At 44.2% G+C, this 23,661-nt stretch overlaps 1 protein-coding gene across 1 annotated transcript in view; it reads left to right on the top strand.

Moving 5' to 3' along the window:
• spred1 (sprouty related EVH1 domain containing 1) overlaps positions 1–22,939 on the top strand; it is a 32,302-nt gene extending 9,363 nt beyond the window's left edge. The window contains exons 2-6 of the mRNA XM_068580122.1: positions 3,301–3,571; positions 8,054–8,222; positions 11,885–11,931; positions 17,556–17,711; positions 17,846–22,939. Of these exons, the coding sequence (XP_068436223.1) occupies positions 3,301–3,571; positions 8,054–8,222; positions 11,885–11,931; positions 17,556–17,711; positions 17,846–18,538 (1,336 nt within the window). The 3' untranslated portion in view covers positions 18,539–22,939. The remainder of the gene's footprint in view (positions 1–3,300; positions 3,572–8,053; positions 8,223–11,884; positions 11,932–17,555; positions 17,712–17,845) is intronic.
• Positions 22,940–23,661: the final 722 nt, after the last annotated feature.

Below are 23,661 nucleotides of genomic sequence, written 5' to 3'. Positions count from 1 at the left end.
GTTCTCGTGTAAGGTTAAGCACTGCTTCTGTGGCGCTGTTATGAGGTGCAACCAGAATGGGAGTTGCCGGGAGTTTGCAAGGGGGAAGTTAGTGGTGATCGTGCTTTTCTGTCAGCCTCCCACGACCAGTTACTGCTGAAGCTTGAGGGCAGCACGTGAGAGATGAAACGGACAGTTGTGATATGTGTAAGTCAATGAGAGATTCATAATGTGTGGAAATTCGTTATCGGTTATTGTCCAGCCCCACTATCTGTAATTTGCTCATGTTTAATTGGCAGAATAGTTGCTCTTCTTCTTTTTTTAATGAATAAAAAAAGAAGCTTATTTTTCTGTTCACTCATTTAGTGGCAGAAGAATTACTGTGGAATATTTGAAAAACGTCCTTGGTATCATGAAGATTAAAATAACAAGTGAAGAACTTGCAGCGTTGTCCACTTCTGTTACACCGTGAACTGGCGACAGCGTGCACAGCGTCTAGCTAGATGTAGCATCAATGAAGCAACTGAGCCATTCAGTCCGACTTAAGAATTGTTTGAATAATGTTTTGGCAAAGTCAAAACAACAAATGAATCACAGATCTAAATGGTATTAATATAAATCGATGTACAGTCAGCTGCTTGCAATTAACTCCATCAATTATTTTACAGACTTGTCTTTCTCTTCCAACAGATGATTGCCTAATCGCCTTCATTTGAAGCAGCAGCAGTAATAGTAGTGGCAGACGTATTGAACACTTTTTTTTGAAAACAATCATTAATTGCATATTTCTTCTCACCACCTCCTACCTTTTTAAGATGACCCAACGGGCTCGCAGCTCGAATATATAAAAATGTACCAGCAAGCCAGCTAAGCTTTGGTTGCTAACAATCAAATGTCATTATTATAGACCCATATTCCAAATGTTCCCTTTTCTTTGCCTTTTTAAGGAACTAACTAAATGTTTACTCAGGACGTTGGACTAGGGGGTAGGGATTTTTCAGCAGTTGGGGATTAACAAGTCTCATCATATTTGATAGATTGTAATTATTTAACAGAAGCGACTTGAAAATGAGAAAGTGTAAACTTTAATTTACATGAAATAATAGGGTTTTTTTGGGGGCCACGTTGGGCCAGCAGAAACAAGTTGTTAACACAACACAGACCTATTATCACCCTTTTTAATTTAATAAGACAAAATCGTTGGCAAACAGTTGCTTATTTCAACATCGAGCTTTTCATTTGGAGTCGGGTCTTGTTTCTGATGAATGCAAGTCCAAAAAAGACTCTTTTATCTCTAGCTTTGGTCTCTACCAACTCCTGATCAAACTATCTGGCTCTTCAGTTGCCAAATGTTTACCTGTGACCTTTTTCACGTCACGTGATACATTATTATTTTGGAATAGCGATTATTAGCTGCTTTAAAGACACTTCTAAATTGGTTTATTGAGTGGGACATGAGGCATCAATGTTTGTTTTTGGCTTTTCTTATATCTATTGATATAATTGCTGAAGTACATTGTCTTTAGTCCAGAGTTTGTGTCTGCGCGTCAGAATAGAGCAGAACAGAGTGTATGGCTTTGCTATTTTGGCAGTTGGTTTAGTTTTGTGTTACCTGTGGTGTTACCTGTAGCAAGACATGGCTTCAGATTTAATGCTTCCTGTCTTTTGGATTAATTACTAACCAATAACCTGGGCGCTGAGGTTTACCAAGGGTGTGGAAGGCAGGAGGGCAAAGGTTAGCATTATGTAGCGGGCCTAGATTCAGACCGGAGAGGCAGTAACGGCCGATCTCCTCCCAGAGCAGGAACTACTAGTTAACTATGATGTCAGTTACCAACGGCGCTCTCCCTTAATCCATTGACAGATCTCTCCCATAATTAGTTTCATAATTGGCCACAATCAGAGAATGAATTCTTTAGAAAATGTTTCAGACCCCGTGACGTCGCCTTCATTGGTCGACCTGGACGTCAGCCAGAGAGCAATGTGTCACAGGAACACATCCGGCAGTCACATTCTTCTCTCTCCTCAACTGTTTCTGTTGGTTCTCAGATCTTTCCCCTGTCTGTAATTAGCTCTCGGATCTCGCCCTGTCCTTAATATGTTACCAGGAGCTTCTGCAAAGTGCTGCTCTCAGCACACCCTGACCTTTGTTATTTCCGGTGGCCCAATGTGGTCCGTGTTATCTAATCAGGGACACATCTGACTCTAAGTGAAGGGACAGAGGACGGACATATAGATGTATAATTAATAGTGTATTAAAGTATGGCGTGACACAATCTACTGATATGCTGGGAGCAATATAGTGAAACATTCAGGTGGGATATTGTGGTAACAGTATCTAGTTTATGGCTGCCTGACATTTTGATGGTGATGCATGCAAATACAGTGAATAACCTCCCTCTATATTTTGTTCCCGCTTTTATATTATTATTATTGGAAATCCGTTATGTAGATAAAGTTGTAATGGATAGCGTGTCTATTAGGCTGTGATTCAAAGTCCTTGGAGGTGTCATGAGAGAGATGAGTGAAACAAGTAACCGCAGTATCAGCGGATACAAGAAAAGAAAGAAGTTGTTGTGAGCTGGAGCCCCTGTCATGTCATGTGTTGTCTAGTTTGAAACCACCTGCTTTAGGGGAAAGGTTGGGAATCAACAGCAGAGAGAGGCTGAACTTGGCCATATGGTCAGTCACCCTCCGGCCGGGTTTAAACATACACTGACGGCTTCCGACTTTAGAATCTTCGCCAGTGGTCTGTTACATCACGCTCCAAAACCCCAATTATACAATGAATCCAAAGTTGATTCCTTGACTTTGCTCCTTCACGTTCTGTTTTTAGTTGTGTTGCAGATTTCTGGCTAGCTTGTTGCAAGTAAGCACTTCTGACGCCACCCAGAGTTCCCCAGAGTTTTATTAGTTTTGTTCAGCATGAGAGCAGTTGATGTGGCCTGTGGTGAACTCTTTAAATTACTGCAAACATGTGACATAGACATTTTAGACCCATCTCCTCTTTGTATGTCTGTATCGCCTGTCCTTACCAACCATTAAATGTAGCCTCTGTGTACCGTACCGAGGCTTGTTTGTGCTGCCGTTCAACCGAATTATGTGGGATGATATTTTATATCTCATGTCTACTATTGATGTTTGTAATCCAAGGGATATGAAAGGTCACCGGAAAAGACCTCCAAGGACCAGCCCCTTAAAAAATGGGAAATGCTGATTACTACTAATTACATTCACTGAACGCTTTTCTCTTTCTGCTCTCTTTTGATTCCTTCCATCCTCCCTGTCTTCCTCCCTCTCCTTCCCTTTTCTCCTCCACAGTGACAGTTTTGCGCGCGTGAGAGCAGTGGTCATGACTCGGGATGACTCCAGCGGTGGGTGGCTTCCCCTGGGGGGCGGAGGCCTTAGCTGTGTCACCGTCTATAAGGTCAGCCGGGCAGAGGACAGTGGCAGCACCAACAGTGGAGGCAGCGGAGGAAGCAGCAGCAACCTCAGCCCCTGTAGCTCCAGCTCCAGTCCCAGTCCCAGTCCCAGCCCCAGCCCCACCGCTGTGGAATTTCACATCAAGGGCGAGAGGCTCAAAGACAAATTGGTAAGCGAACCTCGAGCTCGTACTGAGGAAGTGCATTATTTTTGCTGCCCCGCATGAAATCATATTAATACCCAACATGTTAACTAGCCGGTTGATGTGTTTACATTCTCGCTCGTTTAGTCATTCCATCTCTTTCACGCGCATTCAGGTGCACAAAGCAGAGATGGTGCATTCACTCTGATGAGATCACCCTGAGCCCCCCTTTCCCTGACTCCCCTCTCTCTGTCTCACTCACACACACACACACACATACACTCACTCACTCACTCACACACAGGAAGTGGTTGTTTGGCTTTCCTCCATGGCGCAGGTATCTGAAAATAGGAGCGAACTGCGTGATGCATGATGATATCATCAGGGAGAAGGGCAGATTACTCAGGAGAAGAGAATGTGGGATGAGGGATGTGGGAAACGCACAAAGCGCTGGGAATAGACCTAAATGATGGAATAGGTGCTGGAAGTTCACAGTCACTCTGGTTTTCCATGATTACACTAGTATTTGCCTACCTTTTTTTTATGAGTGTTTCCTTTTTCTTAATGTGCGACGTAAAGACTGTAGATGTTAGTAGATTAAGCCAGGGAAATATGCTTTGTGTTATTTGAGTAAAAAAAAAAACACAATCTCAAATGTCTGTGTGTAAAGCACCCCGAGATGGTGTAGTTCAACGGTGAGGATGAATGATTTTATATTTAACACGACACACTGACTGTTTTATAAACAGTTACAGTTTCAAAATGTTTGTGTAAATAAATACATAAATAAAGGAGATTTTTAAAAAGCTGGATATTTTTTGTAGTATGGCAATGAACAATGTATTTCATTTCCCGGTCAAAGAATGCAGAACAATGGCCAACACAATTTTCCAGAGCCCAATGTTGCATAAACAGTCAAAAACCCAACAATATTCAGTTAATTGTCATATAAAGCAGTTGAGCTCACTCGTTATTAATGCCAACTTACTAACATATTAACAAGTTTGAGTTTTTACACATAATTGGCACCCTTTAACAGCATGCACACATACAAGTATGTAACCGGCGGAGTGCGGGGTCAGTCTGTTTCCTCACAAAATAACAATGAGGCTCCAAAAGATCACGTTGTACGTTGTACTTCTAATCCTCATTTTGCTGTGGTTGCCGTAAAGCTCATGAGCTTCTTGTCATGGACTCATTCTCTGTTGTAGATCTAAAACAGATTCGGTAGATGCTCTGGGATAATCCTGGTCTGTGGTAATGAGAGTGTAAATCTGTCTGTAAGAGACGTCAGATGTCAGGAGAGCGATGAGGCCACCGTGATACTCGGAGTCTGGTGGCTTCTGACAAGCTGACGTTGGAGGCTTTTCTACAGCGGGGTGTCTAAATCACCTTTTCATCTTTTTCGATTGAACTCATTTTATGTGTGTTTTGCGTTTACGCCGTGTTTGTGTTTTGTGCGTTGCTATCCAAGCGTGTGTGTGGCGCACAGGAAAGGGTGTGACGGGAACGCTGTTGTTCAGACGGGGTAGAGACATGGCACGGAGACCCCGGCAACTGTTCTGGGATGTGGTAAAAACACCCCTATCACCGCCAGCGTCTACCCCCAGCCACCACAACAAACACCCAGCCATATGTGGGTCTGTCGGGATGCCACCCAGTGCCACGGCGCTGGCGTCAACCACAGCGCTACCGACAGTCTGAGGGCATCAGATGAAGAGAGGCGGAGTGATGAGTCCATAAACAACAGAGAGAAAAACCACATGAGAATACGTTAGCCATTGTCAGAAAATACAACGCAGGGAAATATCAGCACTTGTCTAAAAACGGTGATGTCGGTGTTAAGATTTCAGGGGTAAATAAAAAAGACCATAATTATGTTATAGTTGGGAGAGGGAAGAGCCTCTGAATGTTTGTTGGGTTGTTTGACCTGATTTATTATGTCTGAAACACCCCCCCCCCCCCCCCCCGCTCCCTTCCCAAAAAAAAGCTGTTACATGCTTGTGATAGAATTTCAGTATTTTTTTAATTCAGCCAGAAATGGACAGACAAAGAACAGCGCAGTGACATATCGCATCCCTGATAGGAGCTTGAAAGAGGAAATAACAGATCTGAGATGCGGTTATTTTGAAATCACGAAGGCACAATTCCGGCGGGTTGAAATAAAGCGACTGCGGCTGCATAAGATATGAGCGGAATCAGGGGACGAGGTGCGTGTAGTCAAAGAGCAGGAAACAGAGGTGGATCCAGATAGACAGGAGACGGAAGAGGTTGAGGGGATCTGTCTATAAGCGCAGTGATGCGGCACAGAGTGTACTGGTGATGACTCAGCTGGCTCTCCATATAGCTACCAATCACTCTCCTTCTTGCCCCCTCCCTCTCCCTTCTCTCTCTCGCTATCTCCCTCCCTCTCTCCTCCTCTCTCTCTCTCTCCCCTTCCCTCTGATTCTCACACTCCCTTAAAAACTACAGATCTAATTGGTTGATGATTACTTACCATACTGACTCTCAGATTATGACAAATCTCCGGTTAAGCTCTCACCTCGCTTCCTGACGTTCGCGGTCTGTGACTCCCCCTGACGGATACAGATGTGATACAGATGTGAACGTGGTGTCCAGGCTCTCTCTAAAAAGCTTTGCCCTGGGGCAAGGGCCCACTTGATACAGCTGCGTGTTTCTCCTGTTAACCTTGTCATTTGATGGTATACGATGGGTTGACTTTGATCTTTGCTTTATTAGCTGGCAGTCTTGGCCGGACTATATTTGAATCCAACACCATTAATATTATAATATATCCTTTCATGTCGAGCATCGCCATTGAGAAGTCTTGAAACGATGATTACAATTCTGCTGGCAGAGGCAGTGTTCATAGATTGTGGCCTGATTTCTCCCCCTTGGTTTCTTGTCTGCATGTAAACGGAGTCTCTCTCTCTCTCTCTCTCTCTCTCTCTCTCTCTCTCTCTCTCTCTCTCTCTCTCTCTCTCTCTCTCTCTCTCTCTCTCTCTCTCTCCGTCTCTCTTCCTCCATTTCCGCTCTCACGCTATCTCTTCACTACTCTCTGCACGTCTCACCTCCGTCTGTCTCCGTCTCCGTCCCTCTCCTCTAACGTCTCCAGCCTCTGTTCCGTTTCTGTCGGGGTGGCTCCGCCTCCTCTCCTTTCTCTGAGCACAGTGTGGAATGCGGTGTTAAGTATCGTCCTTCCATGCAACTGTGATACTTCCTCCTCTGTCGGCCTCGCTGTGCGCTCACCTTACCTGCTACGGCTCCATTCAGTCTCGCCTCCACAATCAGCCCCAGAGGCCCCCCCCCCCCCTCCTCCTTCCCATCCTCCTCACATCCATCCCTCTCTTCTTTCCTCCCCTCATCCACTGGCTCTGGATAAACAAACAGGCTTAACCTTTGCCCCTGCTTTTCTTGGGGAGGCATGTATGCATAACATGTAACAGTGACGCGGGGACAGATATCGTGAGACACATCTTCCGCGCGCCGGAAAAAAAGGATGTCGCGGTACACCGAGTCCACGAGTACAAAACACGTCTCTCGCTCAGACATTCAGAATGAAATGTAGACCTGTGTGCACCCTCTCCGACTCGCATATCGCATATCGCCAACCTCTCGTACAGCTGCCACGTATCAACCGCTTAAAAGCGCGCACGTTGACTGTTGTCCAGATTGACGGGGGAACGGTGCCATCTGCTTTCACGAGACCAGCATCGGCCTGTGACCGTCCTCCTCTGACGAGGCATTTGCACTGCAAAGATGCACAGTGTGGCACTTATTGAGTCATTGAGCTTTTCATCACACCGGCTCCTGTGCTCACGCATTCTCTCACGCAGATCACCACGCGCACGCTCACACATTCACACCCCATTAAGCCACCTCTCGTGCACGTCGGTAGAAAACCTCAAAGACTGTAATGGCCGTCTCTCATTTCATTTAATCTGCCTAGAGGAAGGCCGGGAGGCGGCCCAGTAGCCCTGATTAATAATAGGCTTTGGAAACACAGTCTCTCTGCCACACACTTGGGCTGCCTGGCTCCGAAACATGCTCGCCCCCCCCTTCTCGCGCCACCACCACCACTGCTCTCCAACTTTATCATCATCTGTAATGAAAACCCCACCATTTAGAATGTGTTTTACAAATTTTCCAAAGAAGTATGTGAAATTATTGGGTTTAGGGTGATTTTTCTTCTTCTTCGTTTTCTATTTTAGAAACTCTCGAGTTATGTGTAGTTCTCTCTCTCTCTCTCTCTGTCTCTCTCTCTATCCTACTCTATCTTACTCACATTGCTGTGGAATGATTGAATGTGGCGCATTAAAACAACTTGAGGTGAGGAGTAAGATGACAGATTTACACGCGTGTACCCCTGTGAGCGTCATCATTAAACCACTTGAATAATGCAGCTGCCTGTCTGCATTCTGATGGCGCTTGACCAGATATAAATGTGATGCCATTGAGTGCTTAATTGTATTGTTTCACTCTCCAAACCGTGTGTGTGTGTGTTGACAGGTGGTGCTGGAGTGTGTCCTGCAGAAAGGCCTCGTATACAACAAGGTCAACCCCATCTTCCACCACTGGAGGATCAACGACAAGAAGTTCGGACTGACTTTCCAGAGTCCTGCTGACGCCCGAGCCTTCGACCGGGGCGTACGTCGGGCCATTGAGGACATCAACCAAGGTGTGTGTGTGTGTGTGTGTGCTTGTGTGTGCTAGTGAGTCGTTAATGGTGCACACATGTTTTTGGGAACTCAAGAACAAAACACCAGGTTGGAATGAAATTCTCTCTCAGACGTTGCACAATACTTTGTGTGTTGGCCGACATCCAGTACATGTAAAATGACACCGACATATGTGTATGAACATGGTATGCATTCTGTTAGCGGGCGTCAACAGCCTGTATCCCTGCCTGCGTGTCATTGGCTTGTAATGGCTGACCTAGCATCTGTTCTAGGGGAGATGCACAGCATTGATTAGCATTGATGACTCCCTCCACCCGCCCACTGCTACCTGCTCACTCACCCGAGCATGACCCTCCACCCTCCACCCTCCCCGTTATCTTGTGCCAGCTGCCCACATAAACTCTCCACTTCCTGTTGAGACTGGCACGACAACACGCTGGGGTTTATATGGGACGGGGAGGGAGCGTTGGTAAGGAAGAGGGGGCAGGAGTTGGGACGCAAAGAATGGGTGGCAACCTGAGATGGAGGCAGAGCTTCAGTCAGAAGGAACTTGTTGGTCTGGCTTTTCTGTGTCTCAAGTGTGGGGACTGACTAGTCGGGTGGGAAAAAATGTTATTACACTTGTCGGTTTTGTCTGTGTTCAGTGTGGCATTTATACTATTTAAAAAACGCTAAACTCGATAGTGCACTTGGGTGGAGTTTAGTGATATCGAGTTTAGTTAAGCAATATTTCTCAGTGCAGTGCCAGAGGTTGCAAAGTCCTCCCAATTAGCAGGAGAATCGCTAGCTCAGCAATCTGCCACCCAGCACCACGTTACACAAGAGGCTGGCTGGCCGGGGAGATATAATCTCCTTTACTCTCTAGACCTGGGAACCCTGGGGAGCACAGAGAAGGTGCAGCAGAACATCTCGTAAAAGGCTTATCACCACCAGGCATCAGTCGCCTCTTGCCCACGAGCATTTATCTGCGATTTGTACTTCCTGGGCACAAGTCCACACATAGTTTAGGTCGAAGGTAAGCGTGGGCAACAGCTGTAAGGCCGGCTTTGCAAATAGCTGAAGATGATCACTCTGAAGTCTAAACCATCCTGGCTTGCTATGAACATAACGCTATAATAATGAGAGGAGCGACAGTGTCTTATCGGAGGTCAGGTCTCTTGGTTGGTTTTGACTTAATCTTATATATATATATATATATATATATATATATATATATATATATATATATATATATATATATATATATATATATATATATATATATACATTAGAAAATCATTTTGAAGGTCAATTCATTATTTTTAAGATAAACTGCCCATATTTGATTAATCTGAATGAAAATAATAGTTGAAGCCCCTTGCTCACTCAACATAACATCGTGCTTGCGCCGGGAATAAAGTTGAACATGTCTGATAGCTGGTCAGTGTGATTCAACACATTCCCGCCGCCTCACTCAGTGGCTGCACCGTGTCTGTCTGCTAGTAAATGCTTCAACTCTTTCCTGTGAATGTCAGCTACAGCAGGTGATGGTGAGTTTTGTCTCCCCAGTTCTCTCTCCCTCTCTCTCTCTCGCTCTCTCTCTCGCTCTCTCTCCCTCTCTCTCCTGGCATCTTCTGTATTCTGCTGTTGTGTAATGCCTCTCTTCAGCTCGGGCAGGTTCTTCTGTATTCCTGTTGCATCGTTCTGCTGCTGGACTGCTGCGTAAGTGTGTGTGTGTGTGTGTGTGTTGGGGATAGAGAAGAGGCAGCAAGAGAGAATATGTTTTGCCTGTGTGTGTGTGTGTGTGTGTGTGTGTGTGTGTGCTCTCACGTGTGTGTATCAGTCTTGCAGTCCTCTGTTGCCATGGCAACGGCGGGCACATGGCTCAGGCAGCTTCGCGGCCCGGCACTGCCAGAGTCGTGCTGCAGGAAGCCTCGTTTTCTCATGAAGTGGAGAAATGCATACAGACGCGTACACACAAACACCTTTCATCCATGTGATTCAGCGGCACATGGACGGACTGACGGACAGACCTAACGGGCCTAACTCGAGCCCGGTGCGTCCTCCTGGCCTCGGTTCAGCTGCAGTCCCTCCCTGGATGCAGCAGACAGACTCTGTGCTTCAAATGAGGCGTCAGTGCTCCTAATTAAGTGAAGCTAAGTTTGAAAAAGAATCTCTTGATGCCCCAGGTACAAACAGTTTCCCCATCATCCCAGTGGGAATGGTTTAATCCCTGTTCGCTGCAACAATGCTAAAACTGTAGCTTCCACCATTTCTCCTCTATTAAGTTTCTACAACAGCGTTTTTTTACCATGAAAATCAAGCACTAGGTTTTCTTCCTTTACACATGCACTAGTGTTGTGTGTTTACTAAGGCTGATTATAATAAATAGTACTTTTTATCATAATCATACTGCACAGGTATAACAGACATAATCAAGTTTCCTTTCCAGTACTAATCATGCTTAAATGGTGTCTCTTTCTCACGTTATTCACTTTAAACTGTATTTACCGGCTGCAGTTAAACTTGCACCACATATCATAACAGATTTGGAGCCAGGTGTCTTTTTTCATTCAGCATGTGTTTTTATTGACATTTTCCGTCACTTTTGTTGTATGACATAATTGTATCCATTTCCAACCATATAAGGTAAAGAGTCGAGAAAATCTGAAAAACTTTAAAGTGGCCTCAAAAATAAGACCAGAGATGCAGTATTACAACAAATGACAGCAACTCCTAAATTACACATAAATAATGTGCATCATTGTTGCTGTATAAACAGCCTTTCAGATTCATTTAAATACTTTTGGGTTGTTTCTTTCACTTAGGACAGTTATAATGCAGTATTGGACAACAGTATTGTCTCCCAAACAACGGAGCGTTTCAATGTGAAAAATGTCACCCTCCTTTTTAAGTAGAAAAGGGTCTAACAAAACGGCATTTTGTGTAAAAATATCAGTAATATTGGTGTCTTTCCTCGAGTTACAACGTCTCCACAGTTTCCTTCCCTGTGGTAATGAAAAGCTGTAACACGGTCGGCCTGATACCTGAAACATAAGCTCTGACTCCAGCGTCAGCAGACGAGGTGTTTTGGACTTGGAAATGGCCCGTGCCGTTTCATCCGAGGTCGGGGTTACATTATTCTCGACATGCATATTTCATTAACTTCTGTGTGCCCCACTGACACAAAGCAGCTTTCATTTCCCCATTAGGCTGCAGTCAAAGAAAAGCAGAAGTCTTGTGATATTCTGGCCTGACAAGAATCAGCTATGTAAATCTGTTGACTCAAACATGCCTGGTAGTGTAACTCATCCATTGAGAGTGGAATGGTTTTGATAGATACAACATAAATACACATATTGCTACAAACGCAGCTGAGGTTTAATAACAGTACAAGGAGGTGGATGCGTGGCAAACGATTTCACTGGTGTTTTCTTGAGGTTTGCCCCCTTGTGGTTAAACTCCTTGTATTTGTCAATGACATTTAGCAATGTAGGGCTCTAAAATGCTACATGTCGACGTGAAGAGGTTTTAATCAAGATACACGCCAATTCAATACCGATCGACAGATAGTGCGGTGTTAGTATTTCATCGTATTCCTTATTTTTCTCCAAGTTTGGCTGCTTTGGTTTGAGTGTATAAAGTAAACTAATCTTTTTCCCTTCTTGGTTTTTCCTTCCAGGTTGTCGGCCGTTCGGGGACGGGGATATTCCTGAGGACGGACTACCGGTGAGTGAGATTAAAGCTGAGGGGTTTTGGCTAAGAATATGTTTTTCATGCGCGTGCACATGAGGCCGTGTTTATCTTGCTAACTTTGAGGAGTTCAGCCGTCTCTCTCCGAGTGTGTCGAGCTACATTTATTTTGGCTCCGAGTTTTTTTCACGTTTTTTTTATTTTTTTTATAGAAAATGTCCCACAGAGTAAAACCCATTCACAAACAAAACATGATTCATTTTCGACTAAGTATCTTTGTGTCACAGGGTTGGGAATTGATGATTTAAATGTTAAAGGGCACTCTTTGTCGGTTTCTGTAAAGTCAGATTTATCTTTTTCACTCTTAAATCGGAGGCGGGTCACATCTTGAACCTGAGCCACGTGTTGGAGCCCTGATGCGTCCCACCCAGGTGCTGACACCTGTCTTTGTCTTCTCACAGTTGTTCTAGGAGATTTAAAGGTGTTTAACCAGCGCCGGTCGGACCCTGAGGTGGACCTCGGTGTTGACCAGACAATATGCTGGAGCCGTCTTAGCTGTCTCTCTCAATCTGACTTGGGAGCTGTCACTCTCATTACAATGGATGCCGATATAGTAAATATTGCCTCGGGTGAGCATCTGGTGGTTCAAAAGCAGCTCTGTGATTTCACTGTTCTCCACACGGGTTTCTTCATGAGCTGGGCCTCTTTTTGTTGACAGGTGGAAAGCTGCGAAGGTGCATTATGCGTTGTATATAGTTGCCCTGCTCCCGGCATGTGGCACTCCATTGACTGTCGACATGTGTGATTAAGAATGCCGTGGTCTCCTTTTAGCAGAGACAGGCAGTGGGTATATAGTCCAGGTCTACACGCCCATGTTCATTTGTTTAAGATACGGGGCCTGTTACAGGAACGCCAGTCACCTGTTCTCCTTCTGATTGCAAAGTAGGTGAAAAGACACGTACGTGGGAGGGAGGGCCGTTCCTGTAATGCACACGAAACACAGAAGGGACAAGAACCCATCCAATACATACACCCGTCCTGCAGCAGGTGCTACCTTTGTTAAACTTAGAGTGAATTACTGTTGACACTGTTTTAAGGTGTTGATTCGACGCTGGTCATTTCTTCTGTGTCTACAGCTTCAAAACGCACGAAAGGATCAACAGACGCATCACAAAAATCGTGTCGCAGCGCATTGCATGGTGTTACTAGTTTTTGCTGACTACCTTTTTATTGAAAATGTCACTCGACTTCAACAAGCTTAAACTGGAGCTTGGAGGTGTCACCGTACCTCACAGGACTTAGTTTTTGGCACTTGACAGAGGCTTCGCATCACCTTTGACCTGTCGAGTATCTTACATCCTGCATGGTGTGGACAAGATGAGGAGGAGGAGTTGTGTTCCTGTTCCTGGGGCAAAGTTCCTCTTTAAGGAATCAGCCTGAACATACAGGAAATCCAATGGCACCACTGTTGCTAGGCAGCGGGGGGGGGGGGGGCAGCGGTAGGGGGTGAAGGGGGCGTGGGGGGGGGCCGAGGGGGGTGTTCACAAGGTTCAGTGAGTGAGCCACTGAGGGTGTCACCATGGTGATTTGGCATCCGAATGTTGCGGTCGGAGACCTGGGCTCCAGAGAAAGAGAAGTAAACCAGTGGCAAGTGCTGCAGCCAGAGAACCAGCGAATACCAGCACACAGCAAGGTGTGTTGCTTTATGCTCCGTCATAAAGTCACGTCACTGTTTGCACAGGTGACCTGATGGCTCCACAACCGCGTCTATGGAAGAAGTCGTGTTTAGTGTAGAAAAAATATTTATCAAAAATTCTGTCCTCTCGTCTTTAGTTTGTGGTATTGATGGCCCCCTTTTTTGAAAGGTTCTGTTTTGACCTTGTAGAGACACCGGACACCAGCGTCTCATCAGCATGGGAGGTCACCATCAAGCACGGTTTAGTTCCTTGATTAGATTCAGACATCTCGAAAAACATCTTGCGTTCTCAGAATTTACTGGAATTTGTGATAGCCTTGCATTGCTACATGTGTGTGTGTGTGTGTGTGTGTGTGTGTGTGTGTGTGTGTGTGTGTGTGTGTGTGTGTGTGTGTGTGTGTGTGTGTGTGTGTGTGTGTGTGTGTGTGTGTGTGTGTCAGTGTCAGTGTGTCAATCTACATGCGTTCAAGACGTCTCCTCCACCCACATCCTGCCCACTAAGGCTCAGCACCCACTTGTATGGCCTCCACAAACTTACCACATTCTTCCTCTCACACAAAAACACACAGACGCACACGCACATTATATGCACATGCAACATATGTTAGCAGTATTAAAAAGAAGAAGAAAAAACATGGTTGCACAACACTCTTCTCAGCTGGGATGACCCACTGCCAGGAATTACGCTGTACCACCACAGTCCTTCCGCTAGTACAAAGACAAATGTGTTGCTTTCTTTCTTTCTTTCTTTTTTTTTTTTCTTCTTCAAATGCCACAAGAAAACATCCGCATCTAATTTAGCGCTGGCAGGAAGTTTTCGCTTATCAGTTTAGTACACAGAGGTTTTGTTGGCCAGTTGACTTTTACAGCCTCACACAGACCAGAAACTTTCAGACTGGTTTGGTTTGAGCAAAGCTTCATAAAGCTCCTCAGAGCCCGAGGGAACAGAGTTTTAAAGGACTAGTTTGACATTTTTTTGGAACATGTGCTTATTGGCTTTTATTTTATTTTCAAAAGCAGAGTCATACCACTCTGATATGCGTCTGTAATATGAAATGCTACAGCCAGCTGCTGGTTAGCTAAGCACAAGGACTGGAAACAGAGAAGAGCTAGCCTAGCCTGGCTCTAGCAACAAATTCTGTGATTAACATCACCGTGTTTTTATTAGTACAAAACCCGAAGTGTAAGAACGTCACATTGTGGTTTTATTCGGGGGGTTTAGGGGTAAATAAATCACTTTTTATACAAGATCTAACAAGTGAGCGTTAGAGGTGCTGGAAGGCTGGTTTTGTTACCTTTGGACAGAGTCATGCTAGCTGTTTCCAGACTTAACGCTAAGCTAACCGCTGGTTGTAGCTTCATATTAAACTGACATAGAGTGGTCTCGAACTTCTTATCAAACTTGCAACAACGCTAATTAGCGTATTTCCCAAAATGTCCAACCTTTTGTTCAAAGGGATACACGGGGAGGAGCCCGGTACTTGGCCATACTTCCTGGTTTGTAACTTTAACAAGAGACAGATGAGCGGCACTCATGGTCGGCCTCATTGAAGCCGAGCGCCATGTTTAGAGAGTGAGAAACATTTATGCAGACGTAAAGCATTTCGTCTCTGTGATCAAACTTCCCGGCCATGTGCACCATCTTTTCTTCCATTTTTTTCCCCCCAGTCTGGCGCAGAGATCTAGCTTCGTCTGTAGGTTTCCAGTATGTGGGTCGACCCCAGCCTTCGCTGTCCTGAGCCTCTGTGCCTTTTGAGGGCGGAAGTGCATGGGTCCTTGATGTTGGTGTGGAGCCATGTTGCCCCTGGCTCCCACCACCTCCATCCCTCATCTCCCCTCTTCTCCTCTCCTCCCTCACCCAGCCACATCTCTAGGGTCAGCTCAGCTCCAGATTGGCCCCCACGCATGCCTTTGAATGGTGGGGCTTAGGCAAACGGCAAACGCTTTAAAAGGAAGCCCAAGTCTGTTTCCCATTTCACCCCCACCCTCCTCCCCCCCACACCCCTCATCCCTCTCTCCTTTCTTTCTCTCACATACACACACAGCTGTCATCTGGCTTTTTAAGTTCTGTACTGCATTTCTCCAGCTGGAGCTAGTTTATGACATTCCCTCGGCAGACTCTTTGGCCTCTCGCTCTCTTTCTCCCTTTCTCTCACTCACACACACACACACACACACACACACACACACACACACACACACGCGCGCGCACACGAAAAACAACACAAAGTCATTTTTTCCTGTTCTGTTCTTTCTCTTCTCTCTCTCTCTCTCTCTCTCTCTCTCTCTCTCTCTCTCTCTCTCTCTCTCTCTCTCTCTCTCTCTCTCTCTCTCTCTCTCTCTCTCTCTCCCCACTGTCTCCTATTCCTCACATTCCCCTGCAGACGCTGTGGATGTGTGTTACACCACTTGGTATGTTTGGAGGCAAAGAGGGAGGAAAGTCACACACATACACACACCATGTGTTAGCAGTCTAGAGGGGGGGTAAGCAAGCGGAGGAGAGAGCGAGGGGGGGGGGGGGGGGCAGAAGAGAAAGAGAGGGAAAAAAAAGAAGTCAAAGGAAGCATCTCTTAGCAACCACAGGACAGTAATTACTGTAGCAGCAGCTGGGAGCAAACCAGATTTCCGCTGTGCGTTAAAGCACTGGCGTGGGCTACTTTACACACGGCACTGACTAACCAGAGCCAGCAGCCTCCTCCACACGCAGAGCAGAGAGAGGTAGAGAGAGAGAAAGAGAGAGAGGGTGGGTGAAGGAGAAGAGAGGAGGACTAACCCTGCCTTGATGAGGTCGGGGTGTGTGTGGGAAAAGAGGGACAGCTGTGTACAGCGCTTGAATATGGTTGGATCGAACTCGTACGTGTGAAGACGCCTCGGAGTGTGTCCACGTTTGTGTATTTCTGAGCGGGACTTGAATAGAGATATAACCTTGAAGACCCTTTTATTTGTGCAGTTTATTTAGATCATGTTCAGACAGTTTATCTGGAAAGGCTTTGTTGATAAAGAAAGCGCAACGGAAGTTAAGGTTTTGAATTGAATCATCCCCAAATCTGCTTTTTTTTTTAAATTTAAAAAATCATTTACATGTATAGCTGGAAATTATACAAGTGGTTCTGCTGAGATAATGCCGGACATGAAATATCATCACACAGCTCTTGATGTAATGGCTGACAATCCTCCCCCATCGCTCATCACCTCTGCACGCATGAATCATGAATAGCCATCACTTTTGATGTTGTTGCCATGAGTACTGAAGTATTAGACCACTTTGATTGGATCTATAACTATTTATTTCATTTCTAGAAATGCATTTGTTCCCTGTGTTTACGTGTTCAAATGTGTTTGATGCAGACTGTGGCATTCACAAGACGTTATTTATAGACGTCTCTTGATTGATGTCAACACTGAGCTTACCTCTTGTAATTATGAGATCGCTTGGCGTTAGGAGGAAGGAATGTTCGCTCCGCCTTCAAACGCTTTCCAACATTTTTCTCTCTTTTTAATTTGCTTTTTCTTTTTTTTTCTTTTTTCAAGTGCCTCGTTTTTTTTTTTCGGCCTGTGTTTGTAGATTTTGCATCAGTTAAAATGTTTGTGGGAACACATGCAAGGCTGATGAGAACTCTGAGTTCTTAACAGAAGGGCCTTGAGTCATCACCACACAGTGCAGTCATTTGGCCAAGCGTGGGCACAGCGTGCCCCCTGGTGGTTACAAGTGGAACACACACAGCCCCCACATCCAAAGTCCAAACAGTTGTGTCAAAGACGTCAACGACCAATAGTGCTTTTTACAGTTTGGTGGTGACACGGACCGTGAGAACGAGAGATGTTGAGGGCGTCAACCAACTTGTCATTCAGTCATGTAACTAACTGATTTGTTGTTATTATATGACAGATGTTTTGAGTTTCTTTGATGCGAGTCATAACATGTATGAGTTCTTCTCAGATTTTGTTTCCTGTCTGTCTCCAGGTGTGTGATGAGCCTCCCTCTATCTGCACCCCGATGAAAGAGCCCTTCTCTCAGCTGAACAACATCGTCTCCACCGAGCCGTTCAGGGGCTGCTACGTCCGCGCCCAACCCTTCGACGAGTTCACTTCCAGCAACCGCCGCTACCTGCCTCCACAGGTCTTTTTAATCATATGCTGCTGAGATGAAATTCAATGAGTGGTGTATTTATTTATATTTGGTTACGACAAAACAAAAACCCATTTCATTCTTTTTTTTTCCAGTCATCCAACTCATTCTCAATTTCTTTTCAGGTCTCCTTTAAGTCGACTCGTCATGTCAGCTTTCACATGGACGAAGAGGAGATCGTTCGCATCAACCCACGCAAAGACGTGCTCATCCGCGGCTACGAGGACTACCGCCACCCTGTCATGTGGAAACAGGAGAACGACCGCGAGGACTTCCCCACCACCTTCCACAAACTGGACAGTAAGAAGTGCGAGTACCTCTTTCCGGATGGCCCCGGCGGGGACTCCCACTCTGGCACTGGAATTGGCATTGGATCAAGTATCGGGCTGGGTTTAGGCAAGGACACGGCCATCAAGACTCAGCCCTCGCCCCTGATCAAGTCCAAGAAGGGCCGGCGGCGGCGAGAGGACGGCGAGCGTTCGCGCTGCATCTACTGTCGGGAGATGTTCAACCACGAAGACAACTGGCGGGGGCAGTGCCAAGACGCCCCCGACCCAATCAAGCAGTGCATCTACAAAGTCAGCTGCATGCTGTGCGCCGAGAGCATGCTGTACCACTGCATGTCCGACTCCGAGGGCGACTTCTCAGACCCCTGCTCGTGTGACACGTCCGACGAGCAGTTCTGCCTGCGCTGGCTGGCCCTGGTGGCGCTCTCCTTCATCGCGCCCTGCATGTGCTGCTACCTGCCTCTGCGCGCCTGCCACCATTGTGGCGAGGCCTGCCGCTGCTGCGGGGGCAAGCACAAGGCCGCGGGGTGACCTGACGACGGACTCTGGGACACCCTCAAAGCTAGCTAACACAGGAAGTGGATAAAAGCGGAAAATTAAAAAGCCGGCATCCTTTTTTCATTCCCCCTCTCAGACGGGGTGATATGTTGTTGATCCCCAGCTCTGAGGGCTTTTGGAGATTTCAGTTTGTGTTTGTCGCCGACAAGCAGCAGTGGAGGACAAACCATATGCTTTGTGGGAGCTCTGAGCATCAAGCTACGTTCAGGAGCTTAATCTGGGGAGATAAAGAGGAGGCAGCGTCAAGATTAATAGACTTGGAGATGTTACTAAACACACCTGTATACACGCACACATACACACACACACACACACACACACACACATACACACACACACACCTCTCTCTCACATTCACACTCATGCATTGGCAAAGCCAGGCGACAAATGTCAGAACTCTACTACAAGAAATGTGTAACTTTATGAAGGAAATTTGTCTTTTGTACAGAGAGCGACAACTTAATGACGAAAAAAGAAAACAAAACTATTCTGCGTTCAGAAAAAATACTTGCTGTTTGAGTATGCTAAAAGGGATATGTTCTTGCTTTTTTGTGAATTTACAGTTGGGTAACAGTGGCCTTTCCTTCATGGCTTAAGCATTTGATGACAATGTAATTACTAGACAGAGAAAAGTGCACTAGAAATGGAACCCCCCCACCCCCAACCCTGAGTAAAGGTAGTCCTCTAAAATTCTTGTGGTACATTAACCACCATTTTAACATTTTCGAGATGTTTCTGTGGTGGATGAATGGCCAATTCCTCCTTTTCCTTTCCATGGAATGCTGAAAACAAAATCAAAAGGTGACAGCTTGTCTTTGGAGGCCCAGCTTGGTTTATCTTTTGACATTCATTAAGATGTTAAAATGATCCCCTTGCTTTTCCAAGGTGAGTCGGACCATTTGATTGCATTCCAAAATAAAGGGATCGATTCCACGCTTAGAAGGGAAGAAATGGTAGTGACTTTACCATGCCGAGGTCCCCAAAATATGTTTATTCCCACGTCATGAAAATAGCATTAGAAACCTCTTGAACCATTTAAATTGAAACGGATACATGCCAATTTAATTTACCCCAGTGAATTTCAGTTTTAGTCCAGTTATTTACTGCTGTAGTGAAATTGGTGCTTTTGTTTTCTTATTTGTTATTTTCCTGCTCATTTTATAATTATTTGTGGAACAAAAGCTGAAATGTTGCTCAACCAGCAAGTTTTGTTTCGGTGAGTAAAGGGGTTTCAGTGCTCCTTGGTTTAAATGATGAGGCACTTAAATTAGGTAATTCTTTTACGGAGAATCCTTCAGATTTTTAAATGAGTCTGTACATAAATTATTCTAATGTAATATTCAATTTGGTATTGGGAAAGCCCCTCCTGAAAGCACTGCTCTCCAAGCTTTGGTTGCAGCACCCTCTCCAAATTTCCATGTCTGTCCCATAAACCCTTTTTATTCTTTGTTTTATTTCCCCCTCATGTCCCGTATAAATGTATTTCTTTGTCCCTCAAAAGTCCACCGCTTCCATAAGTCTTTATTTAACAGACCCTGAATGAATGACATTGTTTCAGGAATGCTGAGCATCTTAGCTATTAAAAAAACAAACACATACAGGTGTTATGTATGTGAGAGTGTGTGACTGTGTGTGTGTGTGTGTGTGAGAGAGAGTGTGTGTGCATAGGTCTTCATATGCACTGTTGATTTGGTGTCCTGTAACGTCCCCACTGACTGTGTGATTTAAGGCTTTGACTTGTAACAGCGTCCTGTTTCCACCGAAGCATCAAATCAAACTGGGAATTCACTTATTTGCTTTCTTCTTGAAGGCCAGATTAGAAGATCGATTACGTGAAGCTGAAGCTAGCAGAAGAAGTCGAGTGGGGGCTGTGGCCATGCTCGGTCCAAATGGAACCGCTCCGTCGACCAGCACCCGTAAAGTTCACTAGTTAACACGAGACATCGCATTTGTTTAACTTGTACAAAAACAGAGTGTAAAATGCCAATTTGTGGCGTGATGGTGGGTTGTGTGTGGGGCCATCTCTTGGATGGGCCCAGTGGTTCACGTGCTGGACTTCTGTTGTCACCGAGAGCAAAACCAGAGGAAGTTACTGTGTCTGGCCGAGAGACAGCCCCTCTCATAACCTCATTTTTACTTTGTCCAGATTTAACAACCGAGATTCAACGAACTCAACCAGAGACCAAATAAGCATAATTCCCTAATTGTCAAACTACTCTTAAGCTCTTTTGGGTAACATGGACACTCGCCGTGTTTGAATCCCATTTCCGTCTCATACGAGTAGAACTTTAAAAAAAAAAAAAAAAAAATTAAACACGTCTTTCTCACGAAAAGTCTGAACAACCAACTCCCAACAGCTCCGTTTGGACGACTAGCTGCAATAAACTGATGAAATTATCCCAAACTGAAGGCATTGGTATGTTTTGAAATTAGTGCCACCGTAACAGATATGCATCTCCTCTCACCTCCTGTCACTCCTGCTTCAAAATAAAGCCGAGGCGCCTCGGTCACGACGAGACTGGAGCGCGGGAGAAGCGTTTATTTTCCGAATTCCGCCCCGACCAACGCTCCCTTTACTTTCTATGCAAACTTTCTAAAGTGGGAAACACATTGACCTCTCCGCAGACCGAGTCAGTGACGGGACGGGACACTTTAAACGCTCCATAGGCAAGACGAACAACCCCTGGTACCAAACTCCAAACAACCTGTAAATACTTAACACTATATTTAAGTTCTGATAATAATCCCATCTTTTTTTGTCTTTGAAATTTTAAAGATAGAGAAGTATTTATCGTTGCTGTCAGCATATACTGTAGCTTCAATTGACAGCATTATGTACATAGGTCACCTTTTAGTATTATTTCACATTGAAAAGTAGAGGGCGTTTGTGATGGAAACTACTATTGAGCTTCTAATAAGAGTTTCTCTCTAGTTTTGTACGGTAGAAGGAAGGATAGTGCTAACACGGTACAGTAGTGGCAGTCCACTTGTTTCAAAAGTTTGATATATATATATACATATGTATACATGTATGTATACATATATACACATATGTATGTACACGTATATATGTACATATAAAGCTGCTAGATACAATCACTAATTTTATTGTGTTGACAGAGAAAATCAGCTATGAACGACTGTTAAACCCTAATTCTCCAACAGCATATAACCATGACGGTGAGTTTTTACATGTTCGATTGCTCTGCTTGATGAAGTGGACACTTGTGCATGTGTGTGGGTGCACGAGTGTTACTGTGTGTGAGTGTGAGTGAGTGCGCGTGCGTGTGTGCGTTTCCAGCGTGCGGGGTTGGTGTGTAACCAAATGTTTGGTTGGTTGTCATATTCTCCCATTGTAATTGGATTGCCCTGCATTTTTGCAAGCTGAACCAAGGTTTGATGAATCTGATGAAAACTTGCTGGCTGAGAAGCAAAATGTAGGACGTGCATTTATACAAAGTGTAGAGAATGCTGAAATAACACTTCTCATTCTGCATTAACCAGCACAGTGCAACTTCCTGTCATGTACTGTATTATATATGCAACATGTGTCTGTCTGCTTTAATATATATATTTTTTTGACCTGCATTATATAAGACTTCAGTTTTAACCACTTTGCTGCTAGTCTTTTATCCTCTTTCAATCTTGGAAATTGTGCATATCTTTGGGAATGCATACAAGTGTACATTATTGACATTGTGTAGATTAAAAAAAGAAAAAAGCTATATAAACCTGTTTCTCTTCAGTGTATTGTTTTAAACGGTTACTTTTCACAGCAGTTGAGTGGTTATGTTTCAATTCTCCAATGCTTTGGTGCACTGATGATACTATATGTAATTTTTTTTTCATCTTACAGCGCTTGATGTAACATTTATGTGATTAGTTCTAAATAGTGGAAGACATTTGTGTTTTGAAACTTGCAGTATAAATGGTACTACTCTTAACTATTCTGTAAACACTGCCTGTTTTACTTTCTTTTTTCCTTTCTTTCACTCTCTCTGTGTGCATATTTCTTTCCTGTGCATCTATTTTTTTTTCCCCTTGAAGTTTCTTAGTGCCATCGGCTTTCACATCCTGACAACCTCAAAAAAGTGCCTCACGTCCATCCTAGTTTCCATTTTATAATTTAACATCTCTCGTTCTGGTTTTATTGGTTCCTACACGTCTAGGTATTTCTTCTCATGGTTCGAGAATACCAAGTATATGATTTATAGTCCCAATAACTCATGTCATAGTTGTATTTTCTTTATACAGATGTAGCTCGTTACTTTTCATAAATATATAATGTAAATATGCATACATATGTTTGTAACTGTTTTTATGTTACATCATACACTTGTAATTTGACATATCAAATAACATTATCATAATAAAATGGTGAGTTTTAATCTTTTGCTGTGTATGCTTCATGGTGTTTCTTTCATTCCTTTAACCGTGTAAAAAGAAAAAAACATTAGTGTTGTATTGTGAAAACAAGTTTAATGTTACTGACTGAAATCTCCAGTAAATCCTACTTCTGCTTTTCAGAGACAGACTGTAATATCCAAACAGATATATTTGACCATAATTATCAAAAGTGGAACTGAAACTATTTGTTTCATTACTAGAAAATATCTGATATTCAATTATTGTCTGGGTTTAAGTAAAAAATGTCATTGTTGACTTTTTTTCTGTAATGATTAAAACAGCGGAAAAATGTATTGATAATGAAAATAATTAGTTTCAGGCCTAAAGACTTCGAGGACGTGCCATGGCCTTATATACCGACCATTATGTGAAAGGAGAATGTAAAATAAATTGGCATACATTACAAAGAAATATTTTAGTTTAACTAAAGACCATTTGCGTCTTACAACACTTCTCATCCTCTCATATATTTTTAACCACTGTGTGGTATGTGGTGTAAATTAATTGTAATTGTCAGGGATTGATGAATGAAAACTAAAACAAGCGTTTACAACAACTCAATCGGATTTAAGAAGAGGTATGTTAGATCATTTTAGGCACCATTATATCCATTTCCTCGGATTTTATGATTTTCCTCTCCTACATTCAAAATGAAATGGGATCATAAAATATAGCTTATGTCTGGTAAG

The sequence above is a fragment of the Clinocottus analis genome, unplaced genomic scaffold (assembly GCF_023055335.1).
Source record: "Clinocottus analis isolate CAN_PGR_092001 unplaced genomic scaffold, fCliAna1.0.p SCAF_17, whole genome shotgun sequence".
Lineage (NCBI taxonomy): Eukaryota > Metazoa > Chordata > Actinopteri > Perciformes > Cottidae > Clinocottus > Clinocottus analis.
The sequence above is the reverse complement of the archived record's forward strand: the minus strand, read 5'-3'. Positions and strand labels throughout refer to the sequence as shown.